We start from the raw sequence: 15561 nt of genomic DNA, 5'->3' as shown, positions 1-15561 counted from the left end.
CTAGAGTTGTTAGGGTTGGGTGATGAGCCATCAGCAGGTAAGAGAGACTCCAGGAAGTGAGTGGCCTTGTTTTCTTTATGAGCTCTACACAAAACTTGAGTCACAGTTCTTTTAAAGCCACTATTTGCCCTTTGTGGATTCTTCTGTTTTCTAGATGGAATTGACTTCACATAAAGAAAACTCCTTCCTTCACATTGTTTTTTTTTTTTTTGTTGTTGTTTTCTGGGTCTCAGTCTTTTCTATTTTTGACTCTGTGTTTTCATGTTGCTTGGCCACTGCTGATTAAAAGCATGCAGCTTTCCTGCAGACAAGATTTCTATGGTGCAGCCCATGGGGACAATAAACATTGTTCTGCACTTTTTTAAGTTTCTTTTGGTTTGGTTTTGTTTGTTCTGTGTGCTTTGCTTTCCCTAACACTGCCTCCTGATGTATACAATATTCCAAGTTTTAGTTAGTGTTAGTTAGTTAGTGTTTGACCTTTTAGCAGTATTATTGATAATGGAATAAATCAACAAACTGTTCTAGTGATATGATGTGGCAATGTGCTTCTCTACAGAGATTGTTCGAGCAATGACTTATGTGATAAACCAAGGTATGGCGATGTACTGGGGGACGTCTCGGTGGACAGCCATGGAGATTATGGTAAGATACAAAGAGCTTTGACTGTATTCTCAGCAAACCACTGTTTATGGAATAGCCTATCTAAAGTTAATGTGTTAACAACCTTACTAACAAAGCAGATAGAATAATTCATTACGCTAATCCAAGACAACATAAGCTGTTTTCACACATGAACTAGACTCCTGAAATATACCCAGAGATCTTCTGTTTTTAATAATTAATTAATAATTACTATAATAATTATTGATTAATTAATCATTAAAATGATAACAAATTAAAAAAAAAGGATTAATGGAATACCTTGGCTGAAAAACCACACAACTTTTTCAGCTCCTTTTTACTTTACCACTGGGTCTCACACACCAGTGACCTGATATCAACACACTTGCAGTTTTGGATGCACACCATGGCTGATACTGCAAAGAACCCCAAGATGACATTATTGTAGGAAGGGAGGAAAAGAAATAGAGAAAAGAACAAAGCAAGAGTCAACATTGGACTGACTTTCACTGTCTGGAGAGAGCTCAGAGAAAAGACAGAATGCAAGAGAGATGCTGAATTAGCTGTTGTTAGTGTGAAAGTGTATAGTGTGAAAAATCTGCCAAAGTTTAGTAGCTCCACTTTAAAATGTCAATTGACTCTTGATGATGAATCCTATATTTTGTATTTAAAAAACACAGTCTCCCTTTACAGGAAGAATTGTTGTTGAGTTTCTATGTTTTAGTAGCATGAGTAGTAACCATGGATTGTATATAAAAGATGGACAGAGCCTCCGTGACGTCACCCCTAGGTTTCTGAAGAGCTTATTGAAGCTCATTGACAGCTCCCACCATCGCCATCTACGCAGCAGTCATGCATGTTGACATTCCCGGAAAATCCAAAAATGGGCAAAGAGGTGGAGCTGAGAGGGGTACTGTGAAGGTCGGGGTGAATGATTGACACCCATCAAACTAGCTGTCTGTAGCTAAGAGCTAACCAAGCTAACCTGGAGCTAACAGTAGCTAACCAGCTAACGGTGGTAGGCGGGCTAAAGCTAAGACACGCTGTTAGCCGGCTAAAAACCACAGTTCTGCTGCACTCTCCCTCCTTTCCACGGATATTGGACACCTGTCAATCAAAAGGACACGCCCCCAATTATTCCAAATTTCAAGATTAAATAACATCTAAACAGATGAGTTATAAAAAAAAATCATCCCACTCACAGTTGTCATGAAGGTAACCCTGACCTGTTAATTCTAAAATGGATTTTTGTACCAGGCTTTAAACATGTTTATTTCTGTTGTGAAGCTGGTCTTTTAAACATGGGAGTCTGGGGATTTGCTCTGTTTTGCAGCCAGCCCTTGGTGGATGAGGGGTGAACTGCAATTTTTCGTGCTTCCACATAGGCTTCACATTTCACTGCCGGAGGTTGCTGCTTGGTAGTAACTCAACTCTGACATAAGCTGAGATCGTACACCCCTTCACCTTACCAACTGAGGAAAGAGATAGTTGTTTTATGTTTTGCAAATGTGGGAAAAAGACTGCCAAAGAGTTGCTTTTAAGAATAGAATTTGCATTAAGACATATATTACATAAATGTGATACCTATAATTTGATAATGGGAATCATGTAATTATATTAGTATGTGGAGTGGATCCCATGTGGCCATTTGGAACAACCAAGTCAATCAAATGTAATTGTTTACAGTCTTAACATGTGTCTGCAGCCCTTATGTTAAACATTCACAGGTTTCATGTATTTTAATGATCCTGTAAGCTAAAACCAAACAGTTTTATTGTAAAACGAGGGAAAGGGTGTTCATGTTTATGCACCTGCAAGCTTAAAACTTTGAAATCTGCTTGTAGCCAAGAAAATACTCATCTCTACTTGACCTAAATGATAGTAGTACTATTTAATTACATTTAATATTCAATTCCATTCAAACAATTTCATATTCAAACAATTTTATGTATCCCTGGCAGGCAATTTTGTTTGCAAGTGGAAAAAGGAAGACTAGTTTACTGGAGTGAACGTTTATGGAAAAACAGGGTTAATTGTGAAGCATTCACAGTCAATTTAATAGTACCTCCTCTTGCCAGAAACAATATTCTTGCTTCAGTTCTCACTACAGTACTGAAAATATCCACTCAGCAGACTAAAATGTGCATAAAGTGCTGGTCAAGGACATAACACCTTTCTTCCCATGCCTTCCCTCCCACTCATTCTAAAGACAGTCCCATGCATTCTCTCTCTGTGTGATCTGGTGAAAGGGAGCAGATATCTTTGAAGAACTTAAGCCCAGATGAAAGCTCTGTACTTTAGATAGCATCAATAATGAAGGAACGGGGGAAGTAAACAGGGTTTCTAAGTGTACGTGACAAGGCAGCAATACAGTGTACGCACAAATGGCCACACATACAGCCTGGAGGCACATGTTATGGGTTGCAGCTCAGAAGGGCAACTAGTAATTTGTTAGGCTGAATGACTGCAGGAAAACAACTAAATAAAATGGTGCTTAAAGACAGAACATTATAATCACATTTGTGTTTGTGTATGGTCTCGTTTTTGTGTATTTGTGAGATCTGAAAATCAGAAGTCCACTATAGTGGTGTTGGCTTTTTTGGCAAGTGTAACAAGTGTTTGGAAGCATTGGCTTTAGTGTGTGACCTTTGATAATAAAAATTCCACTACACTTTATGAAAAGGGGTAGTTATATTAGGAGGATCGGAGGGTGTATTAGGTCAATGCAAGGAGATTGTGAAGATAGAAAGATGCCTTCTTGAAGCACCAGTAAGAAAATAGATATGAATACAGTCATGGTGATGTATAAGTACTGTAGATGCGATGCCTCAGAGAGTTGTCATATGGAATATTGATTAAGTGTCTTACTGTGAGCTGTACATTTGAAATTTTGCCTCCTTTCTAGAAGCTGATTAACTTCGTCCTTTTTCCATTTTTCCCCAGAGTTTATCTCCCCACTGCCTATCACCCCCAACCTGTTCTCTTGCATGCCATCATTTCTGTCTGTTTCTTTTTTCCTCACTAGAAAGACCATTTTAAAAGTATGACAATTAAATTCATGATTCATAGGACAGAAACAAGAAAAACATTGTTTTACAGCATCTTGGAACTTAATGATTGTCCATTTCTGTCTCTTTTGCCTTCTTTTTAATCTCCAGGAGGCGTATTCTGTGGCAAGACAGTTTAATCTGATCCCTCCAGTGTGTGAGCAGGCAGAGTATCACCTCTTCCAGAGGGAGAAAGTTGAAGTGCAACTTCCCGAGCTTTATCATAAAATAGGCAAGTATGCACTATGGTAAAGCAGTCCATCACATGCATTATGTGCCTACTGATGTAAGAACACTTTTTCATCCCCTCTGAAGAGAATCGCACACTAACACCTCATGGTCTGACTTTACTGATGTATAATTTTGTCTCAAGTAAGGTTATATAATTTGCTTACCCTTATTCATTGTCTCATGCATTTTTACTTCTCCACATACTGTTTGCTGACATATTTTCACACCACTTCCCCATGCACATCTTATGAAGTCAGTCTGTTTAACTTTCTTTTGGTTTCCATGGTGACAGGAGTTGGAGCAATGACATGGTCACCGCTGGCGTGCGGCATCATCACAGGGAAATATGAAAATGGCATCCCTGAATCTTCAAGGGCCTCCATGAAGGTAAGCCTGTGGGCTCATCTGTTCCAGTTACCCTAATAAAACTTTTCCCAATATGATTTGTGTTTTAGTCTTTTTTTTTATTTATTTGTATATTTTTTTAACATGTCTTACCCTTCCATAGTTTACTCATTCAGTCTCTGTCTCATCCTCTCTCCTACCAGTCCTATCAGTGGTTGAAGGAGAAAATAGTCAGTGAGGATGGAAGGAAGCAGCAAGCCAAGCTGAAAGAGCTCAACCACATTGCAGAGAAGCTGGGCTGCACTCTGCCTCAACTGGCTGTGGGTAGGTCTTGTAGCTGTCAGACAAAGTCGGAGAAAAAAAACAGCTCGTTTCTACTTTTGAGAACAAAGTTTCTGAAAAGTGAGATAGGTGCATCCAGGTGGACGTCAGACTGAATGTTTAGGTGGTTTCTGTTGTAGTCTTGTGCCATGAAGTGGAAATTGGCTTAGTTTTAGCATGTGTTTCTTCTTGTTCCCAGCATGGTGTCTAAGAAATGAAGGAGTGAGCTCCGTCCTTCTGGGAACATCCAACCCCGAACAGCTCACGGAGAACCTCGGGGCCATACAGGTAGGGACATGCAGAGACACATACACCTATTATTGTTTTATTTGATTTCCCTCATGTTCGTCCTCCACTACTTTCCACTCCTAAAGGTAATTTGAAGTACCATTTAGCATTAAGGGTAATTAGCATTATTATTTGTCCATCCAACACTGCTGCCTTTCTGTCACTCAGAAGTTTTGCCTTGGCAGGAACTCTGCAAACAAACCCTAAGAGCTTCTTTTTCTGCACACACTGTTGGATTAACATGTAAAATGATGTCTGGTTATATTCAACAGAACCAACACCTGCAAATCTTTTTTGCAAGTTCTATAATTGTATCAAATTCTTATAATACAAATCCCACTTCTTTAAAATTGATTGAACATACAGCTTAATATTTTTTAAAGTAAAGTAATTTGTTTGGTTAAATACCTTAGGCGAAAAGAATCCAATCAGATCCTGCAGGGTTTTGAAATTTGGCATAACACTGGCTTGTTAATTTGCAGATTTCACATTCAGCTTCTCCAAAGCTGTCCATAAGCTTCTGGGGATTTGTAACTTCTAAACTCACAGAAAGTGCATAGACTTAGTCCAAAAATGCAATTTAGTGTTTGGGAATGCAGGCAGAGGTAATGGATTAGAGACTGTAAATTAGTTTTATACTGCAAAGCCATATGAATTTATGATTTGACTTAATGAGTCCAGGTACTGATTAAATTGCTCTCTGTAACCTTCATTTTGATCAGTTTAGTTAATGTCGACCAACTTTTTAGAGAAAACAAAAAGCTACCTGGTAACAACTGTGGTAGGTCTCGTTAGTGACACTGCATTGGTTTTAAAAGGAGAGGATACTCCTTTTACCTTCAAAACCCACATGCAGAGTAACGTAGCAGTTATAGGATGCAGTGCCATGTTAACCTGGAAAATGCCATTAAAGCTGTACTTTATTGTGTATTTTCCTCCCTATCCATTAGGTCTGAATCTAATTTGTAGTATGATAGAGTGAAGGAAGTCAAAATAAAGATCTATATTCAAAACAAAAATGAAGAAAAGTGAAAATCAAACGGGTGGACTTGAAAATATGTTGCTTGCTTGAGAGCCAGATATTGTGTCTAACCATATGCAGCTGTTCCTTGTGCATCAGAAAGTGACATTAAAGGCTACCCCAGACCCAAAGGGTTCTTGACCCAATGTGGTATATAAAATACCATCATGGATTTTTTTCCCCGCTTTGAGTCATATATAATCATTATCTTTTTCATCCAGGTTCTTCCCAAGATGACCTCTCATGTGGTGTCAGACATCGACCACATCCTGGGTAATAGACCATACAGTAAGAAGGACTATCGTGCTTAGACCAGACTGGTGGACTACTAAGTGGTCAGCTGTACCTACCTACTTCACCATACTTCTACCTTGGACCCTCTGTTCAGTGTTCATGTTCATGGTTCACTCCTTGGGCCTCACTTAGCTCCAGCCCACATCATCCCAGAACTGACAGCCTTGCAAAGTCCAGCGTTCCGTACCAACAATGTCTGTTTGAGACTTCTGCTTCGATTAGCTCTACCATGTTCAGCTCAGGTCCAGTACAACTCAGCCAACTTTTCACAGCCTCAAACACAACTTAGTGAATCAAAATTTTCTGTCCCAAAGACGACAGGCCACATACATCTTTGATGTAACTATGCAGAGCTTAGAGCAGCCCGTGTTATAGCTCCGAGGAATCTTGTTTTGATATTTATCTAACAAGACTGACAGTAGGTCTTTGGTTGGATAACAAAGCAGCCAACTACAGCTCATTTTTAGATATATCAAATTACACCCCCTCTCTGTTGGTTTATAAACACAGAAGTGATGCAAGAGTATTTAAAGTGCCTTGTTGAAGAGCACCTTGAATATTCATCTATCCTTGCAGTTCAGTTCATTTTTCAGACACTGTAGTCCAGCCCTGCACTCCAAAACCATTTTATTTAAGAACAAATTAATGTTGGACAGATATTTTCCATCACTGTAAGCACCTCAGATGTGGGGATCAGCTGGACCTCAGATGAGTGGACACAGAGAGGCTTCAGTTGCATGCTGACGCAAATCATTTAGTCAGTGCTTTCAGTGTTATGCTATGCAGTGCAGCAAATTTCCATAAACGCTTCCAGCTTTAACCTCCTGTGTCAGAGGTGCACACTCATGTCATGGGGTAAAAATGTCTTCTCATGAAATGTGGTCTTTGTCAATGACAAGGTGACTTGCTCATACTTCTCAAAAACTGATCTTAATGAATATGAATGACACCTCAACAAACCTATTAGCTTGAATTAGCTTTAAGATACTCACAAGATGTATTCAGCCCCATATTTAGTACTACATAGTACAAATTAGTATTCAGCAGATATTAATGGCTGCAAATCCTGAGTGCATCAACCAACAAATGCATGTTCCCTTACTATAGTGTGCCTCTTTCTGATTTTTGGTGATGCTCATAATTAAGAGTCGGATCAAAAATACTGCAAGATTGCCTGCTGTGTGACCCTGGTGAAGCAGAGGATTGTGGGATGTGGAGTATTGGTAGGAATTAGAGAAAAGAGTAAGAGAGACAGAGACTAATAGAAAAGCACATTGCTCTCTTGTGGTCATTTTAAAGAAGTGCTGCTCTGCTTCTTATGGAGGGGAGAAATATTGCCTTGCAAAAACAAGAACATCTGAGATAAAAAAGGACTACACAGTTTGCATTTATTATGAAAACACTGGTTTTTTGCTTGTGAACTAAAGCTGCTTTACTTAATGCTTCAGAGAACCTACAGCATGATCTAGGAGGGAAATAAATGACAGGTCTGGTTGTGACAATAAAAACTGCAAAAGACTGCTTGTTAATGGCACAATGTGGCATATAGACAAGGCATTTCAGATGTGGCAAAGATTACAGTATTTATTCTTGAGTAGTCACTGAATATGAAATTTATTTGAACATTTTTAAACATTGTTTTGTTTGAAGATGCTACATGTATATAAAATATTAAGGCATACTTTGTAACATAAGTAAAACTATCAGGAAGCTTCTTATGGTTGTAAGGACTTCACTGTAATGTATGGAAAATATATAAATAAGATGTAAATAGAGTTATTTTATTGTTCCCTTGCTGTATCACTGCATCAGTTGCAGTGTTTTTTTTGTGAGTCTTCATCCCATCTTCCTCCCTCAGCTTGGCTTTAAAACATCAGTGTTCATTTATGTCTCTTGAGATATCTGCAAAACAAACATTTTCTGGGCTCTTTTTGTTTTTTCTTTTTGGAATAAACTATGATTTCTGCATTAACGATCTGAAAAGTCAGGGAGGAGGGGCGATTACCATTATAAGGAAACATAAATAACAGACCTAAATGTTACTCTGTGCCCTCACTTTTAAACATTATCTCCAACTCAGTGGTTCGATTTATGGTTGTCACCTTCTTGCATTCATGTTGTTCTGCTTCATCTGGAAAACAAGCCATCACTGAGATCAGCAGAGATGTTGGCCAGGTTGCAGCTATCTCCATCTTGATGAATGTTGACTTGCAGCACAAACGCCCTCTGCAGATCAGTAGGTAACGACTGCATTTGCTTTTCCCAAATGCTCACACAAAAATTTCCTCTCATTCTGGACATCGAAATAGTAACTAATACAGTGGAGTAAAGGTTTTCTCCACGGCGTTAGAAAATGTTTGATGTGTACAAATGTAAAATGCATTTTAAGTCTGTGTGTAAGTCAACATGTTTCCTATCACTGAGTCAGTGTTGAACTGTGGCCACCTGGCAGAGTGCCTTCACTTGAGTCCTGCTACAGATATACATTCAGGGATGTTTTTCGTTACAAGTTGATCAATCGTGTTCCGGTGCTGGCTAACAAGATAATGTGAGAAGAGAATATTTAAGCATATAATGTATAAATATTATATTTGCCTGCTTAATCAAATATCTATAATTTCATTGTAACAAACTGAAGAACAGCTGAATAACCAGTGGTTTCTCAATCGGAAAATTCCTCTAAACGGTTATGTAGCTCTGTCTACAGAAAACATTATGTTGCAGAATCAAACTCAGACTACCATGTTCAAGTGTCTACCCCAACTTAGTAAAAAATGTCTTAGTCATTATTATATTCTTGCACAAACATCCTCCTAAACCCCTTCTACCCTGTCCTCAAAAAAACATTTTGTCAATTATTTCTACTGTACATCAAGCCTTAAGAGATGAAACTTCACATTTAATCTAACCGTTAATTTCCAGGATGTTTCAAAGCATTTTTTGCAAGTACGGCTTTGGGATAGCCAAAATGCCATTCTGAGTTTGTTCTGTACCATTTTCTCTCTGTTGGGTTTTTAGGCCTAAATCTGATTCTTTGATATACGTTTTCTTTAACCTATTTGATACACAAAGCACTAGCTTTGATTCAAGACAGAGCAGCAAAGAATCATGAGCTCCACAGACTGCAATGAACTCTACACTTCAGTTTGCTCACAGCTTGAAAAACGTGGAATCGGAAAGCAACAAGCAACTCGCCTGGTAATTTTCACCTTAAATTAAAAATATATATACAGTAGTAAAATAAAAAAGCCTGCAAATGTCCTGAATTTGGTGAATCATCCAAACTAAATCTATTAAAATGTAGTGCTATACAACAGATCAATGTTGTGTACAGCATGTATGATGTGTGGATAGAAAAGCCTTGATTGACAGATTTATTTTTTTTGTGTGATATGCAAATCTCCTGTGTAACTGTCTCTCTGCTGAAGAGTGGTCTTTCTGTATATAGCCTATATGAAAGTGTGATTAGAAATAAATGCATTGCCAATGAAAACATTTGTGTCTGCTAATTTAGTTGGTAAATGGGCTCTATACCGTACCTCAAACAGGTTGCTTAACTCAGATTTATCTACCTACTCAAAAGGCTGTGAAGCAAACACACATGACAAGTTTACCTTGTTGCTTTATTAGTTAAAAAAAAACAATACAGACCTGGAGAAACAGCATTCAGACATCTGATCATGAATTACATGAAGCTGAAATGTGATATTTTAAACCCGTGATAAACCAAATTCCTAACCTAAGTGATAACCAATAGACTGTTTACCAAATCCAACCCTCATCCCTCCCACTCTGGACCAATTTCTTCCCCTTTTATTTGGAGCCTGTGGATAGCAGAGCAATGAGTCCTGAAGAGGCACTGATGGACAGGATGTAGTTGCTGTAAAAAAGGTGGGTTAAGGGAAAAATGCACAAATGAAGGCAGCACTGGGTGACAACGCATTCATTTCTTTTATCAAGCTTGCAAAGTGCTGTGATGGCCTGGTGACCTGTGCCTGCGTTTCGCCTGACAGCAACTAGGAGAGCACCCAGGCCCCCACCTGTGACTCTATATTGGAAAAAGCAGGTATAGACTTGTGTTCATTTCGTTAACAAAAACTAAATGAAAATATTTTCGTCAATGCACATTTTTCACTGGATGAAAACTAGACTAGACGAGACTAAAACCCCCATTAATAAACAATAACTGCGACTAAATCAGAATGTATTTTCTTGGACTAATAAAGACGAAACGAAAATGTAGTTCACTAAATAAAAGCTGTGCAAAAATCTATGGACATTTTAGTTCACGAACAAAGATGAGACAAAAATTATATGATGATATGATTTTGTCAAATCCTGTCTATGTGTGAAGTTGAATTTATGCTAACTTAGATACGTTATACTGGTCGAGCAACTATGTTTTCAGTTGGATTGCAAGTTTAATTAAAGCAGACAAAAGTATGAGCTAATCTAGGAGCTGCAAGTGAACTATAGTGAACCCAAAACACCTGGGCAGCTACACATGGATGCAAACTAAAAACTAAAACGTACTAAAACAAATCATCTAGACAAAATACTCAAAATAACTTTAACCTACATTTTCATGCATGAAATAGCCTAAATGTGGTATAAAAGTAAGTAAAATTGTCTGTGTTTTAAATGTCTGGGGTCGCCAGAGTTTCGCGATATCAAAATGGGGCTCCAAGCTAAAAAAAGGGTTGGGAACCACTGCTCTAGAAGTTTGCATCCCAGTGTATTATTTGGTGACATAAAATGCTGTTCTGTTTGTCTTCAGGTTACCATCACAAGGACATTTGATCTGAATTGGCATCAATATTAATACAAATAATGCATGTAAACAAAAAAAATGTCTGCAATTATTTCTGCATAAAATAGGACAGTTATGTTTTAAGTATAGTTTTAAATGGATTGTTGAATGTAGTTTAACAATGTTAAACTTCAACGTTATACTAACTACCAACAATCTTCAATATTATCTGTTGACAAATAAATTAAAAGGGTAAAATGATTGTACTGACTAAAACTAGACTAAAATGTTGACAGTTTTTGTTGAATAAAACTAGACAAATAAAATTATGTTTTCTTGGACTAAAATAAAGACTAAAATGGCCGACTTATAGTCGACTAAAACTTGAATAAATGAAAACAAGACGAGGTTGACTAAATGTAATAAAAACTAATGAGTGGGATTGAAACTGGACTAAAACTGAGACTAAATTTAAAAATGGCTGATAAAATGAACACTAGTATAGACAATGGATGGATGGAAGTTTGCACAGTGTCTTTTTAAACTATATAGAAGCATGTATTTGAGTGCACAGCAACTAAGCAGGTCATATTCAATCCTCTAATTATTAACTTAGAGCTCATCTACTCACAGCAAAGTGCAGACCAGTCTTAAAGTGAAAATGACACGTTTGTCATCATCAAGGTCAGATCTTGCTTGTTGAACATAGTGGGGTGTTGTGTGAATGAGTTATGTGATGTGTTTTTTAATAACCTCAAAATCACTGATGTCAAATGACAAATACAACTGAAAGGATACACAGTAGGATTGAAGTTCTTGAGCAAGAAGAAGGAGGCGACAATGACGAGGACTAGAAACAGAGTGTTGTTGTAGAAGATTGAGAAGGTGGTGGCCTCGTAGTCAGCAACCTCATTCTTCTTCCACAGGATCCTAGTCATGAGAGAAAAACAATGAATCTCATGCCAACTTTCACCATCAACATTCACTGACCACAGACAAACATCTTCAGACTAGCACAACAGTTTTGATTGCTTCCAAACTTAAATCACAAAACATGAAAGCCAGTAAGCTTGTTGAAGCTAACCTTGAAGCATTAAGTCAGCATAAGTCAATGAAACCATGCACATGTTTCACCTCTCGTCTTTCTCCTTCCGGGACATCTTGCGGTTGTCTGCCTCAGACAACTTCCTGGTCACCTCCTTGGAAACAGCATCCTCACGTTTCTGGGCAACTCTGGAACACAAAGATAGAAGTTCACAGGTATTACAAATGCACACACACACATATACATATATACACACAAACTCAAAACAGACTATTATGAACACAGCAGTTATGTATGTAAACAAATCTACTGACAGTTACACTTACTTGCCCAGCTTCAGTTAAAATGTAATGAAAACTGGATTTACTTTTATTTTATTTATTATTTATTGATTTATTTTTATGTTTCCCCAGTGAAAGCTCCACTGCTTATCAATCAACTTTGTTAGATTTCAGAAAGATCTACCAATACTTTTTACAGTAATAGAAATTCACTCGACTTTGGTACGTGGTGACATGTTAATCCTTCTTACTTGTGTTTGAGAACAAATTTTACGTTCTTATAGGCGAAAGCGACCAGGTAGGTGCTGACTAGAGTCATTACAGCATACAGAACCGCAGACTGGACAAGGTCCATGTGCCAGATCCTCCAAAACAACCCTGGAGAAAACACACACACACACACATCAGAATAAAGTTTTCTTCAACTGATAATATGCCATGGTTAAAAACTGAAGTCAGCATGGACCAAGCTGTGAGTTGTTTCTTTACTGCTTTGAAACTTACTTTGTACTTACATCTTCTGCATGTATCTATTTTTTGTCATTTAAACACCTATAGAATTTAATAACATATGCCAGAGTATCTTACTGAAACAAGAACAATGACCTACACTTTAGCTTGTAAACGTTGCATATGTTAGTCATTTAGGATAAAAGCATGTGTTGAATTTGAGCTTGAGCTGACTGTAATCGCAAGAAAAAAAAATTGCAGCCTTTCTGGTATACTGCTATTTAACAATATGTGTGTGTGTGTATATATATATATGTATGTGTGTGTGTGTGTGTGTGTGTGTGTGTGTGTGTGTGTGTAATGAAAGCCTGTTCATCTAAAGACCACTGTTTGACAATAAATCTCCTGGCTAAGAATTGTTGCTGTTGTTGTTAAATTTATTTGGAGACATAATTCTGGTTTCTGAAAGTTTTGGAGATATAGTAAGAGCTTGGCTAACATGTATATTGACCCATGCAGACTGCATGGAGTATTTATAAAGCTACTGTTGCTGAAACTAGAAATGGAAGAAAATAAAAAGTAAATATATCAGGCCGGACCACAGCGATTTGTTATTTTCTGTTTGGTTTGTCTTGTGATCATATGCTTGACTTCTTTGCTTGTTACTATGGTCTTAATGTGGCACATACTGCGAGCTAACCTCGGCCATTTACTCTCTCAATTATCACTTAAGCACACTACTACACTTTTTAAAAATTCTTTTAAACATTACATCGTGTTACTTTGGAGTTTATCTGCTGTGGTAAGTTTACGCTTAAGAGCCGTTTTCCTACTTTTTCTACTCCAGTAAATCAGCTAAACCAGTTAGCATCAGCTAGCTAGTTGTAGTTTGCGGTACTCACAGATGGGAATAGCAGAAACGATGAGAGCATTTCCGTAAAACAAAGCTGTAGACTTTGCTGACAGGTTTCTGCTGAAGTCTTGAAGTAAAAGGTCTTCTTCTGATTGCTGCTTGTTACTGCTTTTAGGAGGCATGTCTGTGGAATGGTTGGTCTATGTGTAGTTCAGCTCTGGACACAGGAGGACTGACACGTCGGTGAACGAGAGAGAGGGACGCGTCAGCATAAACCCGGAAGTACATCCGCGTCCTACTTCGTTGTTTAGACAATAAAGGAGCACAGTTGTTTGTTGCTGCCCCCTGCAGGAAGATAAAGACACTACATACGTCTTGTTTAAAATACACATTGCTACCACATTCCCTAATATTCTGATTTTGAAAAACTGTCTACCTGAAAAAATGTATATATGTCATGTTTGCATGTCATTTGTGTTAGATCATACAGTCAAGATGCATACACTTCACAAGATTATGGAAACCCTGATATATAGACATATTTTAAGAAATTTCCAAATATCCTTCTGATATGGTGTCAGGAACATTTGGCTTTATCAGTCTTCAGGTGCCCCATAAATTTTCAGTGATGCTTGGGTCAGGCGATTTTGAAAGAAGTGCATGACAGTCACCAGCAATTTATTGGACTTTTTGAACTTCAGGTAGGTATTGCAAAGCTTTGAGGTGAGTTTAAGGCTGCATTGTGAACTCTTTTCCACAAAATGCAAACCAGACAGTGTGGCATGTATCTCTTCAGAGTTCTTCAGTCATATTGATTTGCTGCAGGTGTCCAAATTGCAGCCACATTTCTCTTAGTGTTTTAAATCTCCATTGTAGAAAGTCCATATTAAATTTCTAGCTTTACTTCTTATCCTGTGAAGACACCTAGAGATGTAACTTGTCCTTTAAGACCTTATTTGGCAGGACTTTTGAAGATCAGTCTGTCTCTGATGATGTCACCCCTCAATCCCAGTAAACAAAGCTTAACGGATTGATCTTCTAAAAACATGATCACTTTTAGTCTGCCAGACTGGCCAGATCCAGTTTCTGTTGTGTGTTTAGTCAAGCCAAGGCACGGAGAAAGCCCTTTGTTGATTCAAATGATGACCTGGTTTTGGATGCTTTACCTTTGATTCACAGTTTGTTCACTAGAGGTCAGTATCTACATTTCAATATAAACTCGTGATCAGGCCATCAGTACGGATATAGAGGTCTCCAATGATGACAGTTAAGGTATTTGTTTAAGGTTTTGTGATTTTTTTTTAAATACATAGGTACAGTGAATGCAAAGGACAACATTCAGTGGACAGGTTTAGCTTTTTTTAGTGGAACTTGGCAAACTTACATGTCTCAAGCAGATGTTTGGGATGACATTCAATACATAAAAACGTAATTTTTTTTCTAATAGCACAAAAACAGATCAAATCTTAATCTCATCGAGCAGGTGGTGAAATCAGACCTCTCTCTATTCTATAGTTCTCTATAAAAGTACAAAAGTGAACCCATTCACATTCAAGGTCCTATTTAAAACACTTCCTCCACACAATCACACTAACTAGCATGTCACAGTCCATGGTTTGTGTTTGAGTGTGACCATGTGGCCACAGATGCATGACCCATTAAAGATGAGTCTGTTTAAAAGTCTCTTCCTTTTCTTATCTCATCATCCAGGCTTGTCACATGTCTGCCGCTAGGGACGTTTCAGGACTGTGGAAAGGAAAAAAAAAACAGAAACAGACAGATTCTGCTGCTGCAGCTGCCATGCTGCTTAACCCCCTGCTGAGCTATTTTCTTTCCTCCTCTGTGGGAGCAGACTGCATGCATGTTCTACAGAGCGAGGGCATGGGTTTGTGTGTGTGAGCTAGAATGCAATACAGACCGGCAGGTTTGCGTGATGTCCTTGTCTTTAAATGGGGATGGAGCTTAGGGATTAACTTTGCACCTCAGGGGTGCAGGAAGGAGGCAAAGTGGAGAA

The 15561-nt window shown here is 38.1% G+C and overlaps 2 protein-coding genes across 5 annotated transcripts in view; one reads left to right on the top strand and one right to left on the bottom strand.

Annotated features, from left to right (window-relative positions):
• Positions 1 to 9777, top strand: part of kcnab1a (potassium voltage-gated channel subfamily A regulatory beta subunit 1a) — a 124211-nt gene extending 114434 nt beyond the window's left edge. For all 4 annotated transcript variants that reach the window (XM_041995456.1, XM_041995457.1, XM_041995454.1 and 1 more), the window contains 6 exons: positions 557 to 642; positions 3780 to 3900; positions 4192 to 4286; positions 4448 to 4568; positions 4765 to 4853; positions 6096 to 9777. In XM_041995456.1, the coding sequence (XP_041851390.1) occupies positions 557 to 642; positions 3780 to 3900; positions 4192 to 4286; positions 4448 to 4568; positions 4765 to 4853; positions 6096 to 6185 (602 nt within the window). In that variant the 3' untranslated portion in view covers positions 6186 to 9777. The remainder of the gene's footprint in view (positions 1 to 556; positions 643 to 3779; positions 3901 to 4191; positions 4287 to 4447; positions 4569 to 4764; positions 4854 to 6095) is intronic.
• On the bottom strand, positions 9773 to 13810 carry ssr3 (signal sequence receptor, gamma). The gene is made up of 5 exons (XM_041995498.1): positions 13597 to 13810; positions 12496 to 12622; positions 12053 to 12151; positions 11717 to 11848; positions 9773 to 10048 (listed from the first exon to the last, which is right to left on the bottom strand). The coding sequence occupies exons 1-5, from the start codon at positions 13727 to 13729 to the stop codon at positions 9982 to 9984; spliced, it is 558 nt and encodes a 185-aa protein (XP_041851432.1). The 5' UTR covers positions 13730 to 13810; the 3' UTR covers positions 9773 to 9981.
• Between the last annotated feature and the right edge of the window lie 1751 nt (positions 13811 to 15561).

Source organism: Melanotaenia boesemani, chromosome 9 (genome assembly GCF_017639745.1).
Source record: "Melanotaenia boesemani isolate fMelBoe1 chromosome 9, fMelBoe1.pri, whole genome shotgun sequence".
Classification (NCBI taxonomy): Eukaryota; Metazoa; Chordata; class Actinopteri; order Atheriniformes; family Melanotaeniidae; genus Melanotaenia; species Melanotaenia boesemani.
The sequence above is the reverse complement of the archived record's forward strand: the minus strand, read 5'-3'. Positions and strand labels throughout refer to the sequence as shown.

What these genes read in the sequence shown, in the direction of transcription:
- ssr3 (XM_041995498.1), bottom strand. Translation starts at nt 13,729, where the DNA reads ATGCCTCCTAAAAGCAGTAACAAGCAGCAATCAGAAGAAGACCTTTTA. An exon ending in AAATTTGTTCTCAAACACAA is followed by an intron (nt 12,152 to 12,495) that starts GTAAGAAGGATT and finishes TTTGTGTTCCAG; the next exon opens with AGTTGCCCAGAAACGTGAGG. An exon ending in AAGAACTTCAATCCTACTGT is followed by an intron (nt 10,049 to 11,716) that starts GTATCCTTTCAG and finishes CCTTTTTTACAG; the next exon opens with CAACTACATCCTGTCCATCA.